Source organism: Myxocyprinus asiaticus, chromosome 36, assembly GCF_019703515.2.
Source record: "Myxocyprinus asiaticus isolate MX2 ecotype Aquarium Trade chromosome 36, UBuf_Myxa_2, whole genome shotgun sequence".
Taxonomy (NCBI): Eukaryota; Metazoa; Chordata; class Actinopteri; order Cypriniformes; family Catostomidae; genus Myxocyprinus; species Myxocyprinus asiaticus.
Genome location: NC_059379.1, coordinates 34,517,304 through 34,542,106, shown reverse-complemented (window position 1 = coordinate 34,542,106; position 24,803 = coordinate 34,517,304). Strand labels below are relative to the sequence as shown.

Sequence of the window (24,803 nt, the reverse complement as noted above, 5' to 3'; positions counted from 1 at the left end):
GTGTACAATAATAGCAATCCTGTGATTGGCAATGGTGTCAAAGCCCCGCCCTTTAGTCGTGCAGTTGGCCTATATAAGCGGGTGCGCAAACACCATTTCTTCAGAATTTTCTGACTGAGGGACAAGAGCACATTGCTCCAACCTCAAAACTCTGAAGTAGTAGTGCAGCTAGCTTTCGCATTGTCTTGTTCCCTTCATCTCAGGGAACCGAGTTTACATGTGTAACTAGAGACGTTTCCTATCAAATCAGTTCACTTTGACATTGTGAATCGCTAGGGGAATAGAGTCCCATCATGCCGCACTACGTGACGTTATACCCCCAGAGACAAAACACTTCAAAAAGCATGTGCATAAGAAGTCACAAGTCCCTTGGATGATGACTTGTTAAACATGTATAAAGAAAAACCCCACATGGTGAATACCAGATGTAAATTAAACTAATCTGGAGATTTATACAAGCCATATAAATAAACATAAATATAGATATAAATATATAGAAGTGCTAGTGACTGGGGTAATTTAATTACAGCCTACCTACAGGTGACCATATGAATATTTATCAGGTAGGCTTCCCAAAAATGTTTGGGCTCACTTCTGACATAGGTGGATGAGCGCTTTATACTGAGAGGACTTGTGAATTAATAGATGCCATGTCTAGGTTGTAAAACCTTGTGAACGTGTTTTGCGAAGACCAGCCTGCTGCCAGACATATGTCTTGTAAGGACACACCATCTGTCCATGCCCATGAAGAGGTCATGCCTCTAGTTGAATGCACTTTTACGCCATAGGACAATTCACACCCTGTGATTCGTAAGCGAGGGCAGTCACATCAACAATCCAGTGTGAGAGCCTTTGTATGTCAATGGACATGCCTTTTGTGGGACCTCCATAATAAATAAAGAGCTGATCCGACAGCCTAAACTGACAGGTATGCTCTACATACGTGTGTAATCCACAAGTGTATGGATTGTTCATCATCTGAATTAAACGGTATGGGAAAAAAGGCTTGTAAATGAACAACCTGAGCCCTGAAGGGTGTTGATAAACCATAGGGACATAGCCTTTTCTAGGTTTAATGGTGGCCTTTGAAAGACCCGGTCAGAACTCCAGACATGAACTATTGACCTACAGCGCCTGCATGTCACCCACCCGTTTAAATTACACCAGAGCCAACAGGAGTGCAGTCTTTAGCGAGAAAGCATGCAACTCAGCTAATTCTAATGGCTCGAATGGCAGTCCCGTAAGTGCTTTCATCACCAGGTTTAAGTCCCAAGTCGGCACTTTAGCCGGACGAAGGGGGTTCAAACGTCTGCTTCTGAGTTATCATCTTGAATGAGTGCTTTGCGAGCACACGATTCAAGCGTCTCAAATCTAGAATGGGCTGGAACCTGCAGTCTTTCTTTGGAATAATAAAATAAAGTCTGTAAAACCCGCTGTGGGCATCGCAGTTCAGAATGATCTCTGTGTGCAATACCGGCGTGTTCCATGACAGAACCATGGGCCATAAAATGCTGTTGAAGCATGGTGGCTGGCGTACGAACTGAATTGAATAGCCGTGTTTGATCATATTTAACACCCAATCTGACACGCCCGTGAGGGCTCGTCATGCGTCCGCATAGCGGGACAGCGGGATTATTGATTTGCTTGCTAGAGGAGATGGAGTGAGGGAGCTTTGCATAGCCCTGCTCCTCCGCATGATCCACTGTTGTGAGGATAGCAGCCTCTCCGACCTGGATGTATGACGAATAGGGTGCACGCCAGGACTTCGTGAGCTCCATGTGGACCTCCATAGGAATGGCACATGCCTACGGGCCGTGATGGCCAGTTTGCTGGAACAATTCATCTAGGCGAGATTTTTGTGGTTTTTCCAAAGGGGACCACTCAAGACCGAGCTCCTCAATCGCCCTCGGAAAGACTCGAAGAAGCTCCTTATCAGTGAGGTGTGCACGCTCCTCTCTGTGGGAAGGGGCGGCGACATCCTCCATGGACCACTCACCTGATGCTGTCATCACCATAGTCAGAGCTGCCAAACATAATGAGGCCGTGCACTTCAATTGAGGGCCAGAGCTCATTACGTGAAATCTTCGAAATCTTCCATCTCTACCTTGTGGCCCTGCCATGCCTCCCTGTGTGAACCCTCAGGATCAAACACAGAGGAGGCAGTCGGGAGAGCACGGGAGGCTGGATCGTCCCCCAGAACGCTTCAGAGTGGGCGCGGCCCAGGCAACGAATGCAGCTCACATGTTCGTCTGACCACGTGATGTGCCACTCGCATGGAGAACACTTGTGGAATAGACACACACACAATTGTTCTAAATGAGATCCTAACTGAAATTGCCATGGTTACCAAACAGATAAGATTGGATTCTAAAGTTAGGATCTTTCTGTAATACACCCCCAGGACAGCATTGCAACAATCTAGATGGATGTTTATAACTGATTGGTGAAGGTGGTTACCTGTTATAATGCTTGGTTCCCTATCTGTCACTCACTCAATGTTGTGTCAATGTAGTGACACTAGAGGTCACCCTTGGGAGCCCCAAACACATCTGATCTTTGAAAAAAGGCCAATGGGAATTGGTGAGTGGAATTTGCATGCCAATCCCCTGGACATACGGGTATAAAAGGAGCTGGCTCCCAACCACTCATTCAGATTTTCTCTTCGGAGCCGAGCGGTTGTGTTCAGCGAGCTGAATTACTCTGCCGATCCATTCACCTCGAAAAGCTGTTGGATTTATGGCGCATTACAGCAGCTTCTCCCCCTCTTGCACTGGTGAAGTCCAGAGAACGCCCCTGGGCGCTTCAGCAGCTAAAAGAGTATACTCTTCCTATTGAAAGAGTATATTTTATATTTTCCCTTCTAAAAGAGTGGCATTAATGGAGAGCATCTTTTTAAAGATGCCTCTCCATTTGTGTGTATTTCCTGGTTGCGGTCGTTATCTCTCCGCTTCCGATGACCACGATCGCGGTCTTACGTTCATGGACGGGCCATGTTCTCACTGCGAGAGCTTGACCATGGCAACGTTGCGGTTGCGGTTTTTCCTTTGTTAGAGGGAATGACCACCCCAGCGACTCCCCGCCTCGGTCCTTCTACCTACGGGTTTGAGGCCACGTTGGTTAGCACTGGGGGCAATTTGGGGACCCCCGTCCAGCGCCTGTAGGGTTACGTCCTCTCTGGTGACTAAGGCCTGCAGTGCCACTGGACAGGCCACCTCCACCCTGCACGCCATGGCTCTCCTGCAAGTGGACCAAGCCAAGGTGCTAAGAGAACTGCACGAAGGTAGTTCTGACCCAGGATTGATGCAGTAGCTGCGCTCGTTGACTGACCTCGCTCTCCGGGCGATGAAGGTCATGGCACGGACTCTCGGGCAGGCGATGTCCAACCTGATGGTCCAGGAGCGCCACCTATGGCTCAACTTGGTTGAGATGTGGGAAACTGACAAGTTACGGTTCCTTGATGCCCCGTCTCCCAGGTCAGCCTGTTCAGTGACACCATCGAGGACATTGCCCAGCAGTTCTCACTGGTGAAACAGCAGATGGAGGCTATTCAGCATATCCTGCATCGGTGCAGTTCAAGACCTTGCACCTCGTCTGCTCATCGCCAAGGGCGTATCCCTGCCGCAACAACACCAGCTCCGCCGCAGCCCACCCCCGTGGCCTGGCCCCGGCGTGGATCCACCATCAGGAAGCAGATGCCACCTGTCTCGTGGCCGGCCGCCAAGAACCCGAGGAAGGCTTTGAAGCGCACCTGAGATGGGTGACCCAGGCACGTGGAGACATGCTTCAGGCCTAGAGATGGTAAGCAGACCACTCCATCCCCCGGTGGTGGGCCAGGAGGAGAATCCTTGGCCTTTTCTACACGTTCAGAAAAGGACCATTCCCTGGGTCACATATCCAGTGCTCACGGCCGTCATTTTCATGACCACCGGCCACCGTTCCTTTATGACAGGTATGGCCCCCCCGACCCTGCGCGCCCAGCTGTGGCACAAACATGCCCATGCCAGGCCGGTTCTGACGGACTGCGGGGATGACTTTCCTCCCCTCCCTGACCGGCCCTATGGTGGGTATTCGGAGCCAGGCAAGTGCTTCGATGTTCCCAGACTCAGCATGGCCACGAAGTTGGAGCTCCAGCCCCCTCGACGTGGCGCCTCAGGCTCCGCCCTGTCACGAGGCCCTACCTGCTGGTACGTCCAATGCGATTGTCCCCTTGGTCCCCCTCGCTCGGAGCTTGGGGGTGTGGCTTGCACTCCCCAACCCATCGCAGTGGTTGATCAGGACCGTCCGACATGGCTACTCCAGCCGAGATGAAGAAGGGGTTTTACAGCCCCTACTTCATCGTACCCATTAAAGGCAGTGGGTTGCGGCCAATCTTGGACCTGCGAGTTCTGAACCAGGCCTTGCACAGACTCCCGTTCAAGATGCTGATGCAAAGCGCATTTTGGCGAGCGTCTGGCATCAAGATTGGTTTGCGCCAGTAGACCTGAAGAACGCGTACTTCCGCGTCTCGGTTCTACCTCGACACAGACTCTTCCTGTGGTTTGCTTTCGAGGGCCATGCATACCAGTACAAGGTCCTTCCCTTCGGTCTGTCCCAGTCACCTCGCGCCTTCACGAAGGTCGCAGAGGCAGCCCTTGCCCCGTTAAGGGAAGTGGGCATTCACATCCTCAACTATCTCGATGACTGGCTGATTCTAGTTCACTTGCAGGACTTTTGTGTGTGCACATGGACCTGGTGCTCAGGTACCTCAGCTGGTTGGGGCTTCGGGTCAACTGGGAAAAGAGCAAGCTCTCCCCGGTTCAGAGCATCTCTTTTCTCGGCATGGAGTTAGACTCAGTCTCAATGATGGCGCGCCTCACGAGTGAGCACGCGCAGTCGGTGCTGAACTGTCTAAGTTCAGGCGGAAAACGTCAGTCCCACTGAAATTATTTCAGAGGCTCCTGGGGCATATGGCATCCTCAGCGGTGGTCACGCCGCTCGGTTTGATGCATATGAGACCGCTTCAGCACAGGCCTCAAACTCGAGTCCCGAGATGGGCATGGCGCCACGGCACACACCGCGTGCTCGTCACACCGGTCTGCTGCCGTTTGTTCAGCCCTTGGACCGACCTGCCATTTCTACTGGCAGGGGTTCCCCTAGAGCAGGTCTCCAGGCGCGTCGTGGTTACGATGGATGCCTCCAAGCATGGCTGGGGCACCATGTACAACGGGTGTGCAGTTGCCAGTCCTTGGCTGGCCCATGACTGTGTTAGCACATCAACTGCCTCGAGTTGCTAGCATTATTGCTCGCCCTGCGGAGGCTTTTGCCGTTGATCCAGGGCAAGCACGTGTTGGTCCGGATGGACAACATGGCAACGGTAGCATACATCAACCACCAAGGCGGTGTGCGCTCTCGTCATATGTTGCTACTCGCCCGCCGTCTCCTCCTCTGGAGTCACCAGCGACTCAAGTCGTTGCGAGCCACTCACATCCCGGGCAAACTCAACAGCACAGCGGACGTGCTGTCACGGCAGGTCACACTCGGGGGAGAGTGGAGACTCCACCCTCAGGTTGTCCAGCTGATCTGGAGTCAATTCGGTCAAGCGCGGGTGAACCTGTTCGCTTCCTGGGAATCCTCCCACTGCCCGCTCTGGTATTTCCTGACCGAAGCTCCCCTCGGCACAGATGCGCTGGCACACAGCTGGCCCCTGGGGCTACACAAGTATGCGTTCCCCCCAGTGAGCCTACTTGCACAGACGTTGTGCAAGGTCAGGGAGGACAAGGAGCAGGTCATCCTAGTAGCGCCCTACTGGCCTACCCAGACCTGGTTCTCAGACCTCACCCTCCTTGCGACAGCCACCCCCCCCCCCCCCGTTGAATTCCCCTGAGGAAGGACCTTCTTTCTCAGGAATGGGGCACCATCTGGCACCCACACCAAACCTCTGGAATCTCAACGTCTGGCTCTTGGACGGGACGCAGAAGTCCTAAGTGGCCTACCACTGGCGGTGGTAGATGCGATCACTCAGGCTAGGGCTCCCTCTACGAGGCGCCTGTATGCCTTGGAGTGACGTCTGTTTGCTAAGTGGTGTTCTTTCTGACGCAAAGACCTCCAGAGATGCGCAGTTGGATCAGTGCTTTCCTTCCTGCAGGAGGGGCTGGAGGACCCCTCCACCTTGAGGGTATATGTAGCTGCTATATCAGCACATCATGATGCAGTAGACGGTAAGTATTTGGGGAAGCACGAATTGATTGTCAGGTTCCTGAGAGGTGCTAGGAGGTTAAACCCCCCCAGATCATGTTTCATCCCTCGTGGGACCTCTCCGTGGTCCTTCTGGGCCAACGTGGAGCCCCATTTGAGCCCCTAGAGTCAGCTGAGCTAAAGGCATTCTCTTTGAAGACTACCCTCCTGATGGTGCTCACCTCCATCAAGAGGGTAGGGGACCTGCAGGTGTTCTCTGTCAGCAAAACGTGCCTGGAGTTCGGTCCGGGTTGCTTTCATGTGATCCTTAGACCCCAAACGGGCTATGTGCCCAAGGTTCCCAAGACCCCCTTTAGGGATCAGGAGGTGAACCTGCCAAGCGAAGCTGCCCTGGGAGGAGGCAGACCCAGCCTTATTGTTGCGTGCTTTGCGCATCTATTGGGATCATGTGCAGAGCTCTAGACGCTCTGAGCAGCACTTTGTCTGCTTTGGCAGACAGCAGAAAGGGAGCGCTGTCTCCAAACAGAGGATCGCCCACTGGGTCATTGACACCATCGCTATGGCATATCACGCCCAGGACGTGCTGCCCCCCTTGGGGCTACGATTCCAATCTACTAGGAGTGTGGCGGCCTCCTGGGCTCTGACTAATGGTGCCTCTTTAGCAGACATCTGCAGAGCGGCGGGTTGGGCAACACCCAACACCTTTGCGAGATTCTATAATCTCCGGGTTGAGCCAGTTTCACCCCATGTGTTTTCAGGTAGGAACAGGTAGGTTCCAGGACAGCTGGCCGGGTGTACTGCTTGCGCATAGTGCCTTTCCCCTCCCCCAATTGAAGATGTGTGCCTTGACTTCCAGTTGTGTCCACAAAGTTGTGGACCCTGGATGACTTTCCTCCTTAGCCCTGTGGCTGGCGGGTTTGCGGAGAAACTCGCCGCCGGCCCAGTACGTGTGCTGACTAGGCCCTGTACTAGGGTTGGTGCTCCACATGCGCTGGTTCCCCGTAGGTAATCCCGTGTGATGTATCTTCCGCAAAATGGTTTAACTGTTGGTAAACTGTGTCTTCCTTGGGCAGAGGTTCCTTTGCCCCTGGTCACCGTATCTGTAGAGCTCCTCCCCCCTCGGGTAGGACCTACCACGGAACTTCTCCATATGACATACTTCCGACAAAACTCGGTAAGACCATGTGACGTATTTCCACTCAAATCCCCCCCTCCCCCCGGGTGGGGTGTGGTCTCCACGGTGTCTTCCCCTTGGGAGTGACACCCCCCCGATGTGGACGCTTATGGCCCCCAGTCGGTAAAGGATTTCCACTCTTTTTGGGGAGAAAAAGAGGAGAAGAGGCCATGGCTTGGCTAGCCTGTCCCCATTTTTTGGGCAGTCGACTTATCCCCAAAGTACAGGGGACCGTTCGATGCTCGTAGGAGTGTCGGGGGAGGTTACGTGATGGCCTGGTGTGCTGGCTACGAAGCACACAGAGGTCTGGCCGTCTCGCACTGCCAGTCCATGTAAAACAGTTCAGTCGTTGTGGCGTTTCCCTGATGGAGGGAACGAGACGTTGTGTCCCTCTTGCCACAAAACTGAACTACCCGCTGAAATGGCCGGGTCCTTGTCTCGGCTCCTCAGCACAAAACCTGAATGTGTGGTTGCAAGCCAGCTCCTTTTACACCCGTATGTCCGGGGGAGTGGCATGCAAATTCCACTCGCCAATTCCCATTGCTTTTTTTTCAAAGATCAGCGGTTTCGGTGCTCTCAAGGGTGACCCTAGTGTCACTACGTCCACACAACGTCTCGTTCCCTCCATCAGGGAACGGAGGCTACGAAAGTAACCAGGACGATATGTTTTCTGGTAGGGTTGTTGAAGCTTATATTGGTTGTCATGCTTTAATGAATCGAACATTACTCATGTGTACCGATCGCAATGTGTTTATAAGTTTCGTTTTTGTCAGTTGTAGCAGTGTTGAAACAACTCACGTAGTGTTCTTCCGTAAGCTGCTTGCAATTTTAAGTTTCAACCACAGATGGCACAAGAGAGCACAAAGTTCCATAGTGTAGTTTTAAATATACTTCAAGCTTGAATTGCTTAGATGGTAGAAAAATACAAACATTTATTATGGTATTATAGTAAGTCAGGGGGCATGATTAATTGTGTAATTTTTATTAATGTGTTCATTTCATTATTATCCATAATCATCTGCAATCTTCCTTATTCCTGCTCAGTGCTATTATAATTTGTAATCAAACTCATTTAACACATATACTGTATGTTTTATACCTACAAATTCAGTGCCATGACACCAAGTTGTAATTCCTTGTGTAATTTGTTGAAGACAATTTTATCTAAACACAGAGAAAAGTCTTGCACGAACAACATTATGCATCCAGTGGAACCCCTTGCAAAGGTTTTGGCAATTTCAGTTACAACCAGTCTTCAGGGGATTTGTAAAAATTAATAGACAGATCTGTACATATGTAAAATCTCAACATTTTAGTTTCTGCCAATTTGATACTGTACATTTCAATGTCTTCCAAAACATATGAAAATGTATGTATACACTTTACTATACGAATACCAATGAATATGAACAAGTGTACCCTGGATGTAACCCTTAATAGTTAAGTTCTAAATTCCACCCATTTAAACAGCTGTTTCTATGAGCTCAGAATGGGCTAATAATCATGAATCAACTCTATTATTTCTGTCTGATTCATGTCTGGTTTGTTGTCTTTTTGCTGCGCTGTGTGCATAGTAGACATAATTAGCAAATTGATGGCCATGCTAAATCATTTCTTTCATTTAGCAGGCAGGCTTGGCAGATGGTGGCCCCTGTACTGGAGCCAGTCCCCACACACACAGCTGGCCAAAGCCGTATATTCAGAGACAGAGGTAGTGAGCTAGCACTGTCAGGCTCACACAAAGGACTGGCCCATCTGAGTCGGCCCCAAGGGTGAAGAATGGCCTCCCTCCATGCATGCATGCTTCTCTAAGAGTGCCAAAGCACAGAAGCGGCTCATCCATTATTATTATGTTTTTTTTTTGTATTATTATTATTTTTTTTTTTTTTTTGCATTTAAAAAATGCATGCATGCCCTTAGATTATTCTGTTTCAGAAGCAAAAACTTCCCTTGAGTTAATCTCCAACAACTAAATAATGGAAATGTGGTCCTGATTTAATTTCTAATGAATCCTATAGTTGAACAAAGACCATGTTGGTACCAAGTATTCACAACAAGGTCATGAATTAATTATTCATGACCTATAGAATATAGACTATATTCAATAGACTTTTCTATAGACATTCTCATGAATGATGCTATTTGTGTCCCCATGAATGTATGTTATATTTAAATGAATGTTAATTTTATTGGAATCAATTTATCAATGTCTCCATTCATCACCATAACATATTAATGGGTTACAAAGAATTAAAAAATCTGATTATAACTAAATTTGGCTTTTATTGGAATTAAAATATCATGCTTTCACTTACTTTCTTGTGTGTTTTTTTCCTCTAAAATACTAGAATACATACTGAATAAGAGTACATGTACTTACAGTATATACACCAATAAATTATGGACTATAATGGTGTAAATAGTTTTGTAGTATGTCCATGTGTCCTGTTTTCCTATTCTGTCTCTTCCATGTTTCGTGTAATTTCTGATATGTATGAGATGCAGAATTTGTTGTTGCCCCTGTATTTTCTGTTCAGCTCTGTTGTGCTCTGACATTTCCCCCTTTTAGAATAATCTTTAATTTCTGTCATCATGTGCCTTCATCACCACCATTTGTTATCATTAAAATTATGTTGACCAGATGATTCAAACAGACAAAAGTATTATATTATGTGTACACTTTTATTGGTCAAGTCCAGCTCAGTAGTCTCTGTCATGAGGAAAAGAATCATGATGATCCTTTTTATTTTTTTTAAACAGAAAAAAAAATTGTTCTGGGTAAAATGAAATATTGACTTTAAATATTTTAAACACTAAATATTAAACACTTAGGCTACACTAAGGCTGTATTTGTTAACATTAGTAAACTACATTAGCTAACATGAACTAACAATGAACCCTATTTTTACACCATCTTGGTTAATGTTAATTGCAACATATGCTACAACATTTTTGAATTAGAAATTGTATATGTAAACATTATATAATGCATTATAAATGATCAGGAACTAAGAGTGAACAATTGTATTTCCATAAATTATCATTAATCAAGATTAATAAATGCTGTAATAAAATATTGTTCATTGTTAGTTCATGAAAATTAATGTATTACGTTAATAAATAGAACCTTATGGTGTTGCCATGATATTTCTTAATTTACATTTTTTTAGACAAATCTTCAGTTTGTGTCCACAAAGTGTCCCCAAAACTTTGTAATGTAAAATGTAACAGGGCAGCAGGTGTGATTTGTTACAAGGTACACTGATACATTTTATTAACAACTAATTTTATTATTGTGGGGATGCATCCCCCTATGGTTGTCCCCCAACATCTATGGCTGTGGGCCTACTTATAGGAACAGTTCACCCAAAAATGAAAATTCTCTCATTTATTTAACCACTGGAGTTGTCTGGAGTACATTTATGTTTTCCTTATGTGGATTTTGGAGCTTCAAAATGTTGGCACCCATTCATTTCCATTATGAGGACCTACTGTGCTGAAATATTCTTTTACAAATCTTTTTCTGCAGAAGAAAGAAAGTAATACATATCTGGGATGCCAGGAGGGTGAGTAAATCATGAGAGAATTTTCATTTTTGGGTGAACTATCCCTTTAAGACGTGAAATGGGAAAATATGATTACTTGAAAGTTCAGCAGTACTAACCTTTTCAAATGAAATGATTAAAAAATGGTCTAAAAATGTTCTTGCACAAATGGCAATGTTTCCTGAGAATGACCCACCTAAAGTGGGAATATTTCATCAACTTTGAAGAACTGGTAAACCTTTCCTCTAAACCTTGGCACAGATGTCCATCACTGTGTTTCAACAGAAATGGAGAGAGATGTTTTGGTCTATATTACGTGAGATATGTGTATGGATCACAGAGGACAGATGGGTCTGACTCTGAACAGAATGTACCCATTGTGACTCAGTCATACAGTATGTATCATATCCCCGTCACGCTCCCTCCTAGATCTGAACTGTCATGAATGCAAATTATTGTCCACAATCCATTAACCAATCAGATTAGATTCTCTGCTGTGGCCTGCAGAAGCTGTGTAGTATCCATTTGTTTTGCCACATACAGTAAATAACAATTAGATGTATCTAAATGAAATTCTAATAATTGAAATCTTTTCTGTTCAATGGATTTTATAAGACAATTTGCAAGTATTTTACAGCAAATGTTTTCATCTCACATGGTAAATTCCTAAACAATGTTTGAATGAGTAAATCATTTATAAGAATAGAAACCAAATCAATAGAGTGAGTAATCATTATATGACTCAAAAGACTGTGACAGCATCGATGCTACACTGCACAAACCGTGTCAGTAAAACATTCTCTCTCTTTGTGTGTGTCTCTCTCTCTCTCTCTCTCTCTCTGTGTGTGTCTTGTGACAGCATGGCTGAAGGGACTTCAAGTTCCTCTACACAGTGCTGGTATAGAATACAAAACAGAACTCTTAGGAAATTTCTTTCAGCTTGCACAAAGCGTGTTCTTACTTTGCTTAAACAAGTTCATGCAAATGCATAGGCTTGATATAATGCTGTTATCTTCATGTCACCTTTTGATACATTTGTTAACACTAAATAATAGAGGCTGATTGATTTGATTTTTAATGGTCAATGCCAATATCGATAACTAGACAGTGTGGCTGATGGCCAGTATACTGTATATACTGTATAATAAAATGGCAAATAAAATGTACACAAAATTGCGGTTGTATTTTTTTTTTCTTTTTTTTTTTTTTTTCTAATTTGATTTGATGACAGTTCTGTTTACAAAAAAAAGAAAAAAGAAAAAGAAAATGGGAAACATTGCCTCATGACAACTCTGTACCACAATGGAAAATGGTCCAAAAACTAGTTTTTCTTAAAAATAATAAATTTCTCCTTTAATTAAATTATATGTATTTAATTAATTGATGTATTTATACACTTGGAATTCCTATAAACTTAAAGTGAGTTAAACATTATCATGCAATGTACTTGTCAATAAAATGCTTCTTCGCTACTGTTGTCATTCGGAAGAACTAACTGTGCACTTTTCTTGCACTTTTCATAAAACAGTGCCATGTTCATCTTTGTCTGAAAAGAAGAAATACAAATAATAATTTTGTTATTTATGCATAAATGTAATTATAGCATGGTAAACACTTTCAAATAAATAAATAAATGCATTAGTGATATTCCATTGCAGCACAGAGTTATATAGCAAACATACGGTAGTTATTTTCTATTGTGGTACAACATTGCCATATGTCAATGTTCATATTTTCTCAATTTTCTGTAAAACTTTGTTAGATAAAGTTGATCAGTTAATAACAATGTGTAATTAACTTATCAAAGATGTGATTTGTGGATCACTTCAGCAAATGAAGTGATCCCCCCCCCCAGAACTGATGTCACTTTGCTTAAATTAGTTCACATTTACTATATAGTCTAGTCAAAAAAGAGTTAATAATGTTGACATATTATAAAGATGTATAATTTGTCAGCATTATGAACAATTTTGAACAGCACACTATATGGTAAATGTGAACTCATTTAAGCAAAGTAAAGTCAAATCCATGGGTGGGGTCAGTGAGCATCAACAGGTTAAAGACTGCCCTTTCATTTCCAACAATGCATTATGTTGTAGTTTTATCTTAAACGTGGAAAAGTGAAAGAAAATTAAGTGTTGCCATATGGCTACAGTGAACACAGATAATGTTCAAATAAATAAATAAATAAATAAAATCTTTTAACAAGGTTGTTGGTAGAGTTTGGAAATGACACTAGGCAGAAAGACCAATTCTGTTTAACACTCAAGCAGGCACAGTACCAGTATCAGACAATGCCAATAATCTCAAATTGACCAAATATCAGCCAGTTCATCTGCCTGGTTTATATTTTGCTCTGATTACTAAATATTCTACAGAAATCTGATTGCCTGCATGGCAATATATGCAAAACGCATACATGAAATTGTTTTCACTGATATAAAAAGTCACTTACTTGTACATACATGCAAAAAAAAAAAAAAAAATACACAAAAAAGGCTGTTTTTATATATGTAACATATATTTTCCCAAACAGTGGAATTTTAGTACATATAAGTACAGTTTGTTCAAATGTGTGTGTGTATATATATATATATATATATATATATATATACACTGTATGTTCATAAATCAGATTTCTGTATGTGTAGCATTAAAATATCAAAGGACAGAACATGGTTGGATTTTTTTTCTTGTGCTTTAATATAAAATGCTTTGTCATCCAACATAAGAGTGCTAATCATATGATATTACACATTATAACAGTGCACAATGGTCTCCACAGAGCTTCCTCTTGAAATTTAATGATTAAAGAAACAAATGCATGCATTGGGATACACCCATGTAAACCCTGTCCATAAACATTAACGATTCATTAAGTAAATCACCAGACCACATTCGCGTTGGACAAAAGCAGAATGCCACCCGGGTGAATCTGCATATTCTTGATCGACTACACGTTTTTTGCTGTTTCATTACTAGCTGAGTGAGTGAATTGCTTACTGGTATAGCCTCCGTTGCATGCAGCTGCAATCTGGTATTGTTTCTATGATGCACGCGGAATGACCGTGTCCATGGTGCTGAACATTCCGCGCGCTTCATACTGAAACAAGCATGCAAGTGCATGGAATATTGAAGCAATAGCATCATCTTATAACGCTGGCAACATATGCATCTCTTTATATTATCCAAAGGTACACAATAAAGGGAAAAATCTCACGCGCAACCAAAATCTATAGTGTGCATCATGCGCATTTGACTGACAAAGACAATAAATGAGTAGGCTAGTAGCAAATTAGTCGATTATAAAAACGAAACTCAGCACATGAGTTCGTTTGCATGCATTAAAATAACATTTCCCTGTCTAAAAAGCCTAAATGCAATGACGTTCAGTATGGGAAAAGAATAACTAAGCAATCGCACACGCACCTAAAATCTAAATTATGCAGTCTTTAGATGCATGCGCTTTAAAAATGCATTTGATTGACAAATTAGTCAAATTAGTAGCTAGTCTAAATCGTCGTTTTAAAAACGAAACTCCACACGGGAGTGGTTGATTTTGCATGCATTGAAATACTAGTTCCCTGTCTAGAGAGCTTAAATGCATTGACACTGCTCCTCTACATCAGCGCGCTCAGCTGTCTGTGGAAAATGACAGAATGACAGAGCGATCTCACGCGCATCTCAAATCTATATTTGACATCAGTCAGTCTTTAAATGCATGCGCCTTAAAAATGCATTTTGCATTTCATTCAATAATATTTACGTCTAAAAACTTAAATAAAACACTAGCTCTCCAAATCAGCATGTGCAGTTTGAGGGGAGAACCATGACAGTGTAACAAAGCAAAACTAACACTTCTTACCTTCTCCCTTACAAAGCTGGATTGCATCCAAACTAAGATTCTTCATCATGTCCTCACACGGGCTCGTGGGGCTAATAACACTGTTCCCCACGCGTGGAACCTCCATCATTCAGCCTCTAATGAACGCTATTCCGATAGTGAGTGTAACTGCAGTGCCGCAGGACAAAGATCTTCACCTCTTCTTCTCTCTCTCTCGGTGCTCTCTCTTTCTCCCACGGGTTTCCACAGTGTGCTGCTGCTGATGGCCACGTCAGCACATCGTCACGGTGGCTCCATCCAGAGCTGATCTCTCCCTGCGACACAGCAGTCAAGGGCAAAGAGCAATGGTGCTTCTCCAAACTTAGTGTTCTCCAGCGATTAGACTCTATGCAAATATGTATATGGTCATACTTCACATCACAATATGCCACTTTATTTTGTGGAGTTGCTTGCAACTGCTATTGTTGCTATTGTAAAGAAATGTGCTGTAAAAATATTCTTTGGTCCAGTAAATAATGCTTACTTACAGTACTCTTCCAAAGTTCTAGCAGCTTGCAGTGTTAAAAAAATACTACAACTCAGCAGCCAGTAATTGTAGTTTTACTGTAACTCTACAGTACTGTAAAACACAGTAGCTACTGTAAAAATGCAATATCACCTATTTTTACAGTGAAATTGGCCATTGCCATTATTGTAAGCGGAACTATGGGATAGAATTACAGTGACTAATCTATGCTGCTGGTACTGTATATCATGCATTGCTGCATGAATAAATTAAGCCAATTCCTTTTTTATTTACCCTTGATAGTTTTATTCTATTTTTTCTCACTTTGAATAGCTTGTTTTATTATTATTATTATTATTATTAGTATTATTGTCAGCATTGTTGAGTTTTGTATCCCAGATGTTATTGTCTGCATGTGTCTTGACTCCAAACCTTATTTTGTGGCAACTAGTTACAGTGATCTAATTACAACAGTAATAAAGGTTAGTGTATTATGTTACATGTTAAAGTTGGGCAATCAGATTATAGTTACTGACTATAATATAAACGTGGCATGTTTAGGATGATTCTAAGTGTCCTGGACAGACAGGGGGACCAGCAGAACCCCCGAGATGATTTTATGATAAAGGGAGAATTTGCACTAGTTAGCAAAAATGAAGCCTGCTCTCACTTGATAATAAAAGATAATCTAAAGTGTGTGGGATCCCCCTTAAGTCATTCAGTGGTTTATCCCAGAAGCTCTTTTTAAATGCTTAATGAGCTTCCCATTTGTTCAGTTCACACCCTCGTGCTGGACGCATCATAAGCCAGGCTTGACTGGATCGTGCGGAGCGCTAGACAGCGTAGCACAGACCACAAACCTGAATTCAACTGTGAATTTCTTACTTTGAAGCACTATGGAGAATGTTAAACATCTCATAAAGCCAGACAGACCTGACATTCTAAACAGCACTGACGAGGAAAAGATGAGTGTGCTATTATAACAGATTGTATAATGGAACGGTTATACAGTCCAGGTTGTGAGGCGGCCGCCTCGCTTCGACACCGTTTCGTCCTCCACAATTGCAGTGCTGTATATGCCGATACTTTGTTCAGAGGTGAAGATCCTCCTTGCCAAACAGGCAGTGGAGATCATTCCACCCGATACATTCACGTTCCAAAGAAAGACGGCAGCCTGTAGCCAATCTTAGATTTGCGTCAGTTGAATCTGACCCTAATAAGGTTTCCATTCAGAATGATTACGCAGAGACAGATGCATGCAATGTTGAAATTGACGTGCCATCTTCTTCTGTAGTGTCAGAATTACAGGACCGATCTGCTCTCGCATCAGAGCATTCGCATTCAGAATGGAAACTCCATCCTCAGGCAGGTGGTCTTGAGAATTTGAGAGATATTTGGGTGAGCAGAAGTGAATCTCTTTGCCTCTCAGGAGACCACACACGGTCAGACGTGATACTAACTGAGCCAGGCTCCGCTGGGAATGGATGCCTTATCTCACAAATGGCCAGCAGAAAAACACAAATATGTGTTTCCACCTATTCGCCTGATACACCAAGTGCTGTGCAAAATCAGGCCAGATCAGGAAACTATTGGTTATTGTTTGCGCTGAAATGGCCCAACCTGATCTCACATAAAATTCGGCAAGTGTGTGCTGATTTTACTTTAGCCAAAATCGGTATACACTGACGAATTTCAAAACATTGCCTCCAGAGGCTAAAGCGGTAAGTGTTTCAGAGCATATAAACAAGTGTGACATCCATTTATATCCAGGAGAGGTTGCCAGAAGCCAGTTGTAATAAAAAATGTTTTCAGCTGAACAGTGTGTAAAACAGTGAAGAGAAATGTTTATTTTATTTAATCTACCCCCCAACCAAAACCCAAATCTAACCATAACCATTAGTAGAGACAAAATGCAATGTTAGGGATAAACCTCCTTATCACGCTCATGATTGTTTATACAAATGTGATTACTTCTTTGTTTGAATGGGGATTGAACTATGGTCTCCCATGCAACTGACGCAACATGCTAACAGTCGTGCCACGAGGGAAAGTAACTGTTCTTGAGCCGTTCTAAATATGTCCAATCGGAGATAGGGCATGTCAGTGAGTCGGCATATTGTTGCCAAAACTAGGGCACTGGAACTTTCAGAAACAGCATGCCGACTTCCGGTGTGATCGTGTTGGGAACTGCTGGAAGCTCCATCATGGGAAATTTCGCTTAGGAGAGATTTACTCTCTCAGGCGCAGGGCACGATCTGGCATCCACAGCTGGAGCTGTGAAAATTACACTTTTGGCAATTGAACGGAATATGTGGGAAGTAGATGGTTTGTCACACTCAGTGCTTGACACCATCTCACAAGCCAGAGCCCCTGCTACCAGGCGCCTTTACGCACTAAAGTGTCAAGTCTTTTCAGACTGGTGTTCATCACAGAATGAAGACCCAGCATATAGCTCGGTAAAGTGATGCTTCACTTCCTGCAAGAGCACTTGGATGCAGATTTCTCCCCACCAACGCTAAAGGCATACAGTATGTTGCAGCTATTGCAGCGTACCACTCCCCTGTTGGTGGTATTTCTATGAGCAAGCACGATCTTGTCACAAAATTTTTACATGGCATGAGACATCTCAGACCCTCTTGCCCTGTTACAGTACAGTGTGGGACCTGTCCTTGGTGCTAAATGCACTATATAGCTCTCCATTCGAGCCACTGGAAACAGTGGAATTGTGTGCTCTCTCGTTAAAGACCGCATTACTACTGGCCCTTGCTTCGGTGGGAGATCTCCAAGCTCTTTTATTGGAAAGTTCCTGTTTAGAGTTTGGTCCACGTTTTTTAAAAGCCATTCTGAAGCATAAACGGGGCTACATTCCTTAGGTTTTATCCACCCCCTTCAGAGCACAGGTGATAACCTTACAGGCTTTCTCTCCCCCTCTCTTTCAGTCGGAGGAAGAAAGTTTATTGCACACACCCTGCCCAGTCCAAGCATTTTGCATTTACCTTGAGCGTACATGCCAGCTTAGGCTGTCGAGTCAGCTCTTTGTGTGCTTTGAAGGCCAGGTCAAAAGGCAGTCTCTAACCAGAGGCTGTCACACTGGTTCGTAGATGCTTTTAAGTTAGCAAATGAATCACAAGGCTTGGAATGTCCTGTGGGAGTTAAAGCACACTCCACAAGGCCTGTACTTATTGGACATCTGCCAAGCAGCAGGTTCCCCAAATACTTTCACTAGATTTTATAATCTAGACGTTTCCTCCCTGTCTTCCCAGGTGATTTCTGTGAAGGGTAACTAAGCTCTCATCATTAATGAGTAGCGCTGAAACAAATGCCTTGTGACACAAATTTTGCCTCTTCTTTTTTGTGTACTTCTGGGCCACCGTGCCTTACTCTACCCTTACACTGACCCCAACCTTAATAGCTCCTTATTTATTTTTTACCCTATTTTCATATTTTAATTCGAATCCCAATTCTAAGTTTAGTAGATATTATGCCCCAAATTATTTTAATAAATTAAATTTATGTCCTAAATTTTTATCCATTATACAATTTCATTTCAATGATGTGTGCCAGAGCATGTCTAAAACACTTTTAAAATATGTTTTCTGTTCCCTAACCTGACCCTGACCCCAACCCTGACCCTAACTTTAGTATAACATACCATCATCTTCAGTGAATATTTTAACATTTATTAATATTAACATTATAGACCATAGTAAATGTTTAACTGTAAACATAATTTTACCAAGAACATGTCAAATAATGATAATTGTCAGCATGTCACAGATTCTCTCCATAGAGATTACGTTTTATTAAACATTGAACATTCCTTTTACTATTTTACTCAAATATTTGCAACACCATGGGCACTGTAATGTAAAGTTTTATTTTATGAATCTAGAAGCAAAGCTAAAAGCTACAAGTGTTTATTCCACTGCTGAACAGTGAACACAGAACGGATTAACTGTTGCATGAAAACTGAATTAAATGTTTTCTTATGTAACAAGATTACTTCCCACTTGCTTTCTTGTTGTCCCATTTGTATTCTGGTGCATTTTGTCAACCAAATGAGGTTACTTTGGTAAAGGGGTGTGTAATCTGCCAAATCTCTCTCTCTCTCTCTCTCTCTCTCTCTCTCTCTCTCTCTCTCTCTCTCTCTCTCTCTCTCTCTCTCTCTCTCTCTCTCTCTCTCTCTCTCTCTCACACACACACACACACACACACACACACAAACAAACACAAACACACATGCTCCTTTCTGGGTAGCTATTAACCATTATTTTTAGTCGTGCATGAACTGTAAGCAGGGCCGTTTCTGAGCATATGGGGGCCCTAAGTGAAATTCTATCTGGAGGCCCCCTGCAATTTTGCACTCCCTATAGCCTTTCGGGCCACAAGGGGGTCCCCTTTATTTCAGCCATAACATATGCCTGTGTCTTATTCGTAGCTTTTAGTATATTAAAAAGTAATATTAATAATAATAATTACAGTACCTTGCTTTGCGGGGCCCCCTGTTGGCTCGGGGGCCATATACCGCTTATAGCTAGAAAAGGCCCTGACTGTAAGTGAAAAGGTACAATTAAACAGAGAACTGAGAACCCAAACTGGGGAATATACTTTTTTTTTCTCTCCATTTAATTATAGTGGTGGTTACTATAAAAATTATTTGACTATTTTTGCATTTGCATAAGTATTTTGCATTCTACCCAGTATCTGAGTGAAAAATGATTTCAGATATTAAAAGATGATCTAGTTATAGGCTACAAGACAGAACAAGAACCTTGCATGGACTATAAAAATGGCTTTAGAAGACTTTAAATATATCAAAGGTCTTTAAATATAACAAAAAGTCTCTTTGGACTACTTTTACAATACTTACTTTTTACTGACAAATACTGTAAATAATGACAGAATACTAATTTTGGGGTGAAATATTCCTTTAACTAATGAACAGATACTGTACATCGTCTTTAGGTGAATTAACCTTAAATTGAATCTGCTTTGTCTATTTCTCTGTGTTTTGCTTGTAATTGTCAACATCATTGACTTTGCTATCATTCAAATAGCCATTCTGATGCATGCAGCTAATTCATTATATGCTCCACTGGGAACCTCTGGATAGAGTTACTCTGTCGTGCACTTTGTCCTTAGAGTTCACCTCGCAGGTGGTGGCGACGTAAAGTTACGATCCTTTTAGCATAAAAGCATGAAACCTAGGAATGTATTTATGGGTTTAAAGATCTAACTGTGCCCATAATGCATGAAACAATTTATTCACATGAATAGGTAGTTCAATAGACTGTGTAATATCATGTCAGGTTTGAGCAAGTTCAGAAGGTTGAATAGTCACACTATAGATGCTTATGATTTAGATCAAACAGAGGTTAAAGAAATCTTAACGAAGATCTCCACAACCAGCGGATGTTGGAACAGTGTGTTGTGGTGTAAATCAGCTGGAGAGACAATGCTGTCGTCATGCCTCCCTAGGGCAGAGTGAGAAGGTAGATAATCTAGTTCCCCCACCCTGCTGTCGATTTATAATCTGCCGGTTGGATTCCCCTCCTCCCCCAGCATTCTCCAGCAGCCTACAGTACATAAAAACCCTACTCCCCCATCCCCCTTTCCCTCCATCTATCCATAGAGTTCTCTGCCTCTTTTTGTCTATTCACAGGGTTCAGAAATAATTCTATTTTTGTGCTAGCCTGGTCGGGCAAGTACTTTATTTTCACTTGGACTGACAACATTTTCAGCAACTCACCGCAAAAAAAAAAAAAATAAAAAAAAAAGATACATTTGATTTTTAGAAATCTATACAGTATGTGTCAGGAAAAAATACTTAGATTTTCATATAATTTTTTTCTGACACATACTGTAAAATCCTATTCCTAAAAATAAAATTACAAATATTAATATTTTTCATTAAACATTTATTTAAAAAAATGCAATAAATAATTTTTCATTTAGAAAAATAGCTACATATTATACAGTTACTCTATCAATGACAACTATAACTGCAAAAAACACTTTTGCTGATAGATAATGTCACATCATTTCCAAGCTATTCTAACTGGTGCTTTCTAAGACCACAAGACATTCTCATAATTGAAAAAAAAAAAAAACAGCAGCTTTGTTAGCCAGATATCATGTTATCCAGGTAACATTTAAAGGAATATTCAAGGTTCAAAACAAGTTTAGCTCAATTGACAGCATTTGTAGCATAATATTGATTACCACAAAAATTAATTTCGACTCGTCCCTCCTTTTCTATATATATATATATATATATATATATATATATATATATATATATATATATATATATAAAATCTGGTTTACAGTAAGGCACTTACAATGGAAGAGAATGGGGACAATTTTTGAACGTTAAAATACTCACTTTTTCAAAAATATAGCCACAAGGCAAACAGTATATGCATATAATCATGATTTTAGTGTGATAAAATCACTTACTAACCTTTTCTGTGTAAAGTTAGAGCCAGTTTTACAACTTCGTTGCCATGACGATGCAATGTTAACAAACCCTAAAACCCTAAAATGACAGCTCAAATAATACGAGTTTTAATAGAAGAATTAATGTAAGTGCTTTTATAAAATTATATGCTTCACATTTCTGCCTTTAACCCCTCCAAAAATGTACCACATTAATTTCAAATCAAATCAAATCAAATCAAATCATTTTATTGTCACACAGCCATATACACAAGTGCAATGGTGTGTGAAATTCTTGGGTGCAGTTCCGATCAACATAGCAGTCGTGACAGTGATGAGACATATACCAATTTACAATAACATCAAATTAACACAACACAATTTAAACATCTGTTATACACATAATTACACTCAACAGTATACAAATAATAATATACACTGTACAGTATACAATACGCACTATATAGATACACATTATTCAATAAAAATAAAAAATAAAAATATATAAAAAAGTATATATATATATATATATATATATAGAATGTACAGTATTGTACTGTATTGACATTCAGGCTGTCAGTTGATAGTCAGTTGTTAAGAGAGAACATAATATAATAATAATAATATAATTTATGACAGTCTGGTGTGAGATATAAGAGTAAGGGTAATAAAGTGCAGTGCTGATGTATTTTGATCGTGGGAGATCAAGAGTTCAAAAGTCTGATTGCTTGGGGGAAGAAGCTGTCATGGAGTCAACTGATGCGGGTCCTGATGCTGCGATACCGCCTACCTGATGGTAGCAGTGAGAACAGCCCATGGCTCGGGTGGCTGGAGTCTCTGATGATCCTCTGAGCTTTTTTCACACACCGCCTTGTATATATTTCCTGGAGGGAGGGAAGCTCACCTCCGATGATGTGTCTGGCAGTTCGCACCACCCTTTGCAGTGCTTTGCGGTTGTGGGCGGTGCTATTGCCGTACCAGGCGGAGATACAGCCAGTCAGGATGCTCTCCACAGTGCAGGTGTAGAACCGTGTGAGGATGTGGCGGTTCATTCCAAACTTCCTCAGCCGTCTCAGGAAGAAGAGGCGCTGATGAGCCTTCTTCATAACGACTTCAGTGTGGATGGACCATGTGAGTTCCTCAGTGATGTGGACACCCAGGAACTTGAAGCTGCTGACTCTCTCCACTGGTGCTCCATTGATGGTGATGGGACTGTGTTCTCTGTCTTTTCTTCTGAAGTCCACCACAAGCTCCTTTGTCTTACTGACGTTGAGGGAGTGGTTGTGCTCCTGACACCAGTGTGTCAGAGTGTGTACCTACTCTCTGTAGGCTGTTTCATCATAATCAGTGATCAGACCTACCACCATCGTGTCATCAGCAAACTTAATGATGGCATTGGAGCTATGTGTTGCCACACAGTCATGTGTGTACAAGGAATACAGTAGTGGGCTGAGAACACAGCCTTGTGGGGCTCCAGTGTTGAGGGTCAGTGATGAGGAGATGTTGCTGCCTATTCTAACCACCTGGCGTTTCTCACTTTCCATTGTGTGTCTCACTGTAACCTTGATTTTTGCTTTTTTTTTTTAGAAAAGGAGGGACTAGTAGAAAGTCATTTTTGTGGTAATCTACATTATGCCACAAATGCTGTCAACTGAGCTTAACAAGTATAGAACCCGGAATATACCTTTAAATCAGCAGAATACACATTAACAATGTCCAATACATCACAGACGGAGTTTCCAGGCTTAGAAAAGTTATGGAAATTGGAAATGTGAATACACTATATATTTGGTCAAATATGACACAAATTTTGGAAAAAAGTATGTTACATATATGAAAACTTCCATTTTTGTAGTATTTTCAAAGATATTTTGAATGCATGTAGCATACATGTTTGTGACTTTTTTTTTATCAGTGAAAGCCATACATCAAGATACATATATATATATATGTTTTACATACTGTATATTGCCAGAATTCCTGGTTGGGAAATTGCTCTTCATGAGTGCAATCTATTAGTACAATCTGTTAAATATCTATAAACAACTGGAAGAGTCATGGTAAATTATTGGTAAAAAATGTGAGGGACCCATAGACATCCAAATGTTTGAGTTTGCAATGTATATAACACATTTACATAATCAACAAACCTAAGATTCAGGGATAATGCAGCAATGGCCTGATTGGCAAAGTGATGGTTGAGTGAACTGGCCTGAAATGGTTTCACCCTGGCCCTGGGCCATCAGGCCATCATTATTGGTGAGTCCTGCATTAAATATCTTGCTTTTGGTCATATGTTAAGGCTACAGTAAATATATCCTATAGTTTTTTGGGTTTTTTGTTTTGTTTTTTACAGTTTATTCACAGTGTTATTTCTTCATATAGCCTAATGCCAAATATTAGGAGAGGATGGCAGATGGTAAGATATCATTGAACAGAGAACACAAACAGCCACATGGAGCGAGAGAGGCAGATACAGTAAAAGAAGAGCCTGGATGTCTTACAGCGATGTATTCGGTATCAAGGAGGTTCATATGAGGTGTGCACACACACACTCACAGTGACTATGATGAAGGAGAGTGATTATGAGGCAGACATACAGCTCTAATAGTAATCTGTGCTGCAGAGAGGGGGTTGTGCTGCAGGCAGTGCATTCATCCCCCACCTCACATACACACACGTGTATTTGTGACCTACTCTGTCTTGCTGTACAGTTACATAGCAATAATTCACTGAGGGATGTTGTGTGAAACTGAAAATTGAAACTAGCTTGCAGTGATTGAATTCACAGGCCACGCCCACAAAACACAAAGGCAAATACCAAGGCTTTGTTACATATATTTTAATTATATATGGATCTTTATCTAACCAAGAAAGACACCTCACTGAGATTAAAAATCACTTTACCCACTTTAGCCATGTAAAGGAACAATAGTTATAAATATAGCTGCAAGCGATGATTATGAGGCCAAGCACACCAATGGTAAACATTTAGACTAAATGTAGAATTCTGGTGATGATTTTAAGCAGAGTGATGAAAAAAGACATTTGTTTTATTACTTATAGTATTTTATTACTATTGTAAGGGCTTGGTCACAATGCCATATATGAAGTTTCATGTCA

At 42.1% G+C, this 24,803-nt stretch overlaps 1 protein-coding gene across 1 annotated transcript in view; it reads right to left on the bottom strand.

Annotated features, from left to right (window-relative positions):
* LOC127426751 (phytanoyl-CoA hydroxylase-interacting protein-like) overlaps window positions 1-14,937 on the bottom strand; it is a 68,571-nt gene extending 53,634 nt beyond the window's left edge. Inside the window, exon 1 of the mRNA XM_051673762.1 lies at window positions 14,759-14,937. Within this exon, the coding sequence (XP_051529722.1) occupies window positions 14,759-14,867 (109 nt within the window). The 5' untranslated portion in view covers window positions 14,868-14,937. The remainder of the gene's footprint in view (window positions 1-14,758) is intronic.
* Between the last annotated feature and the right edge of the window lie 9,866 nt (window positions 14,938-24,803).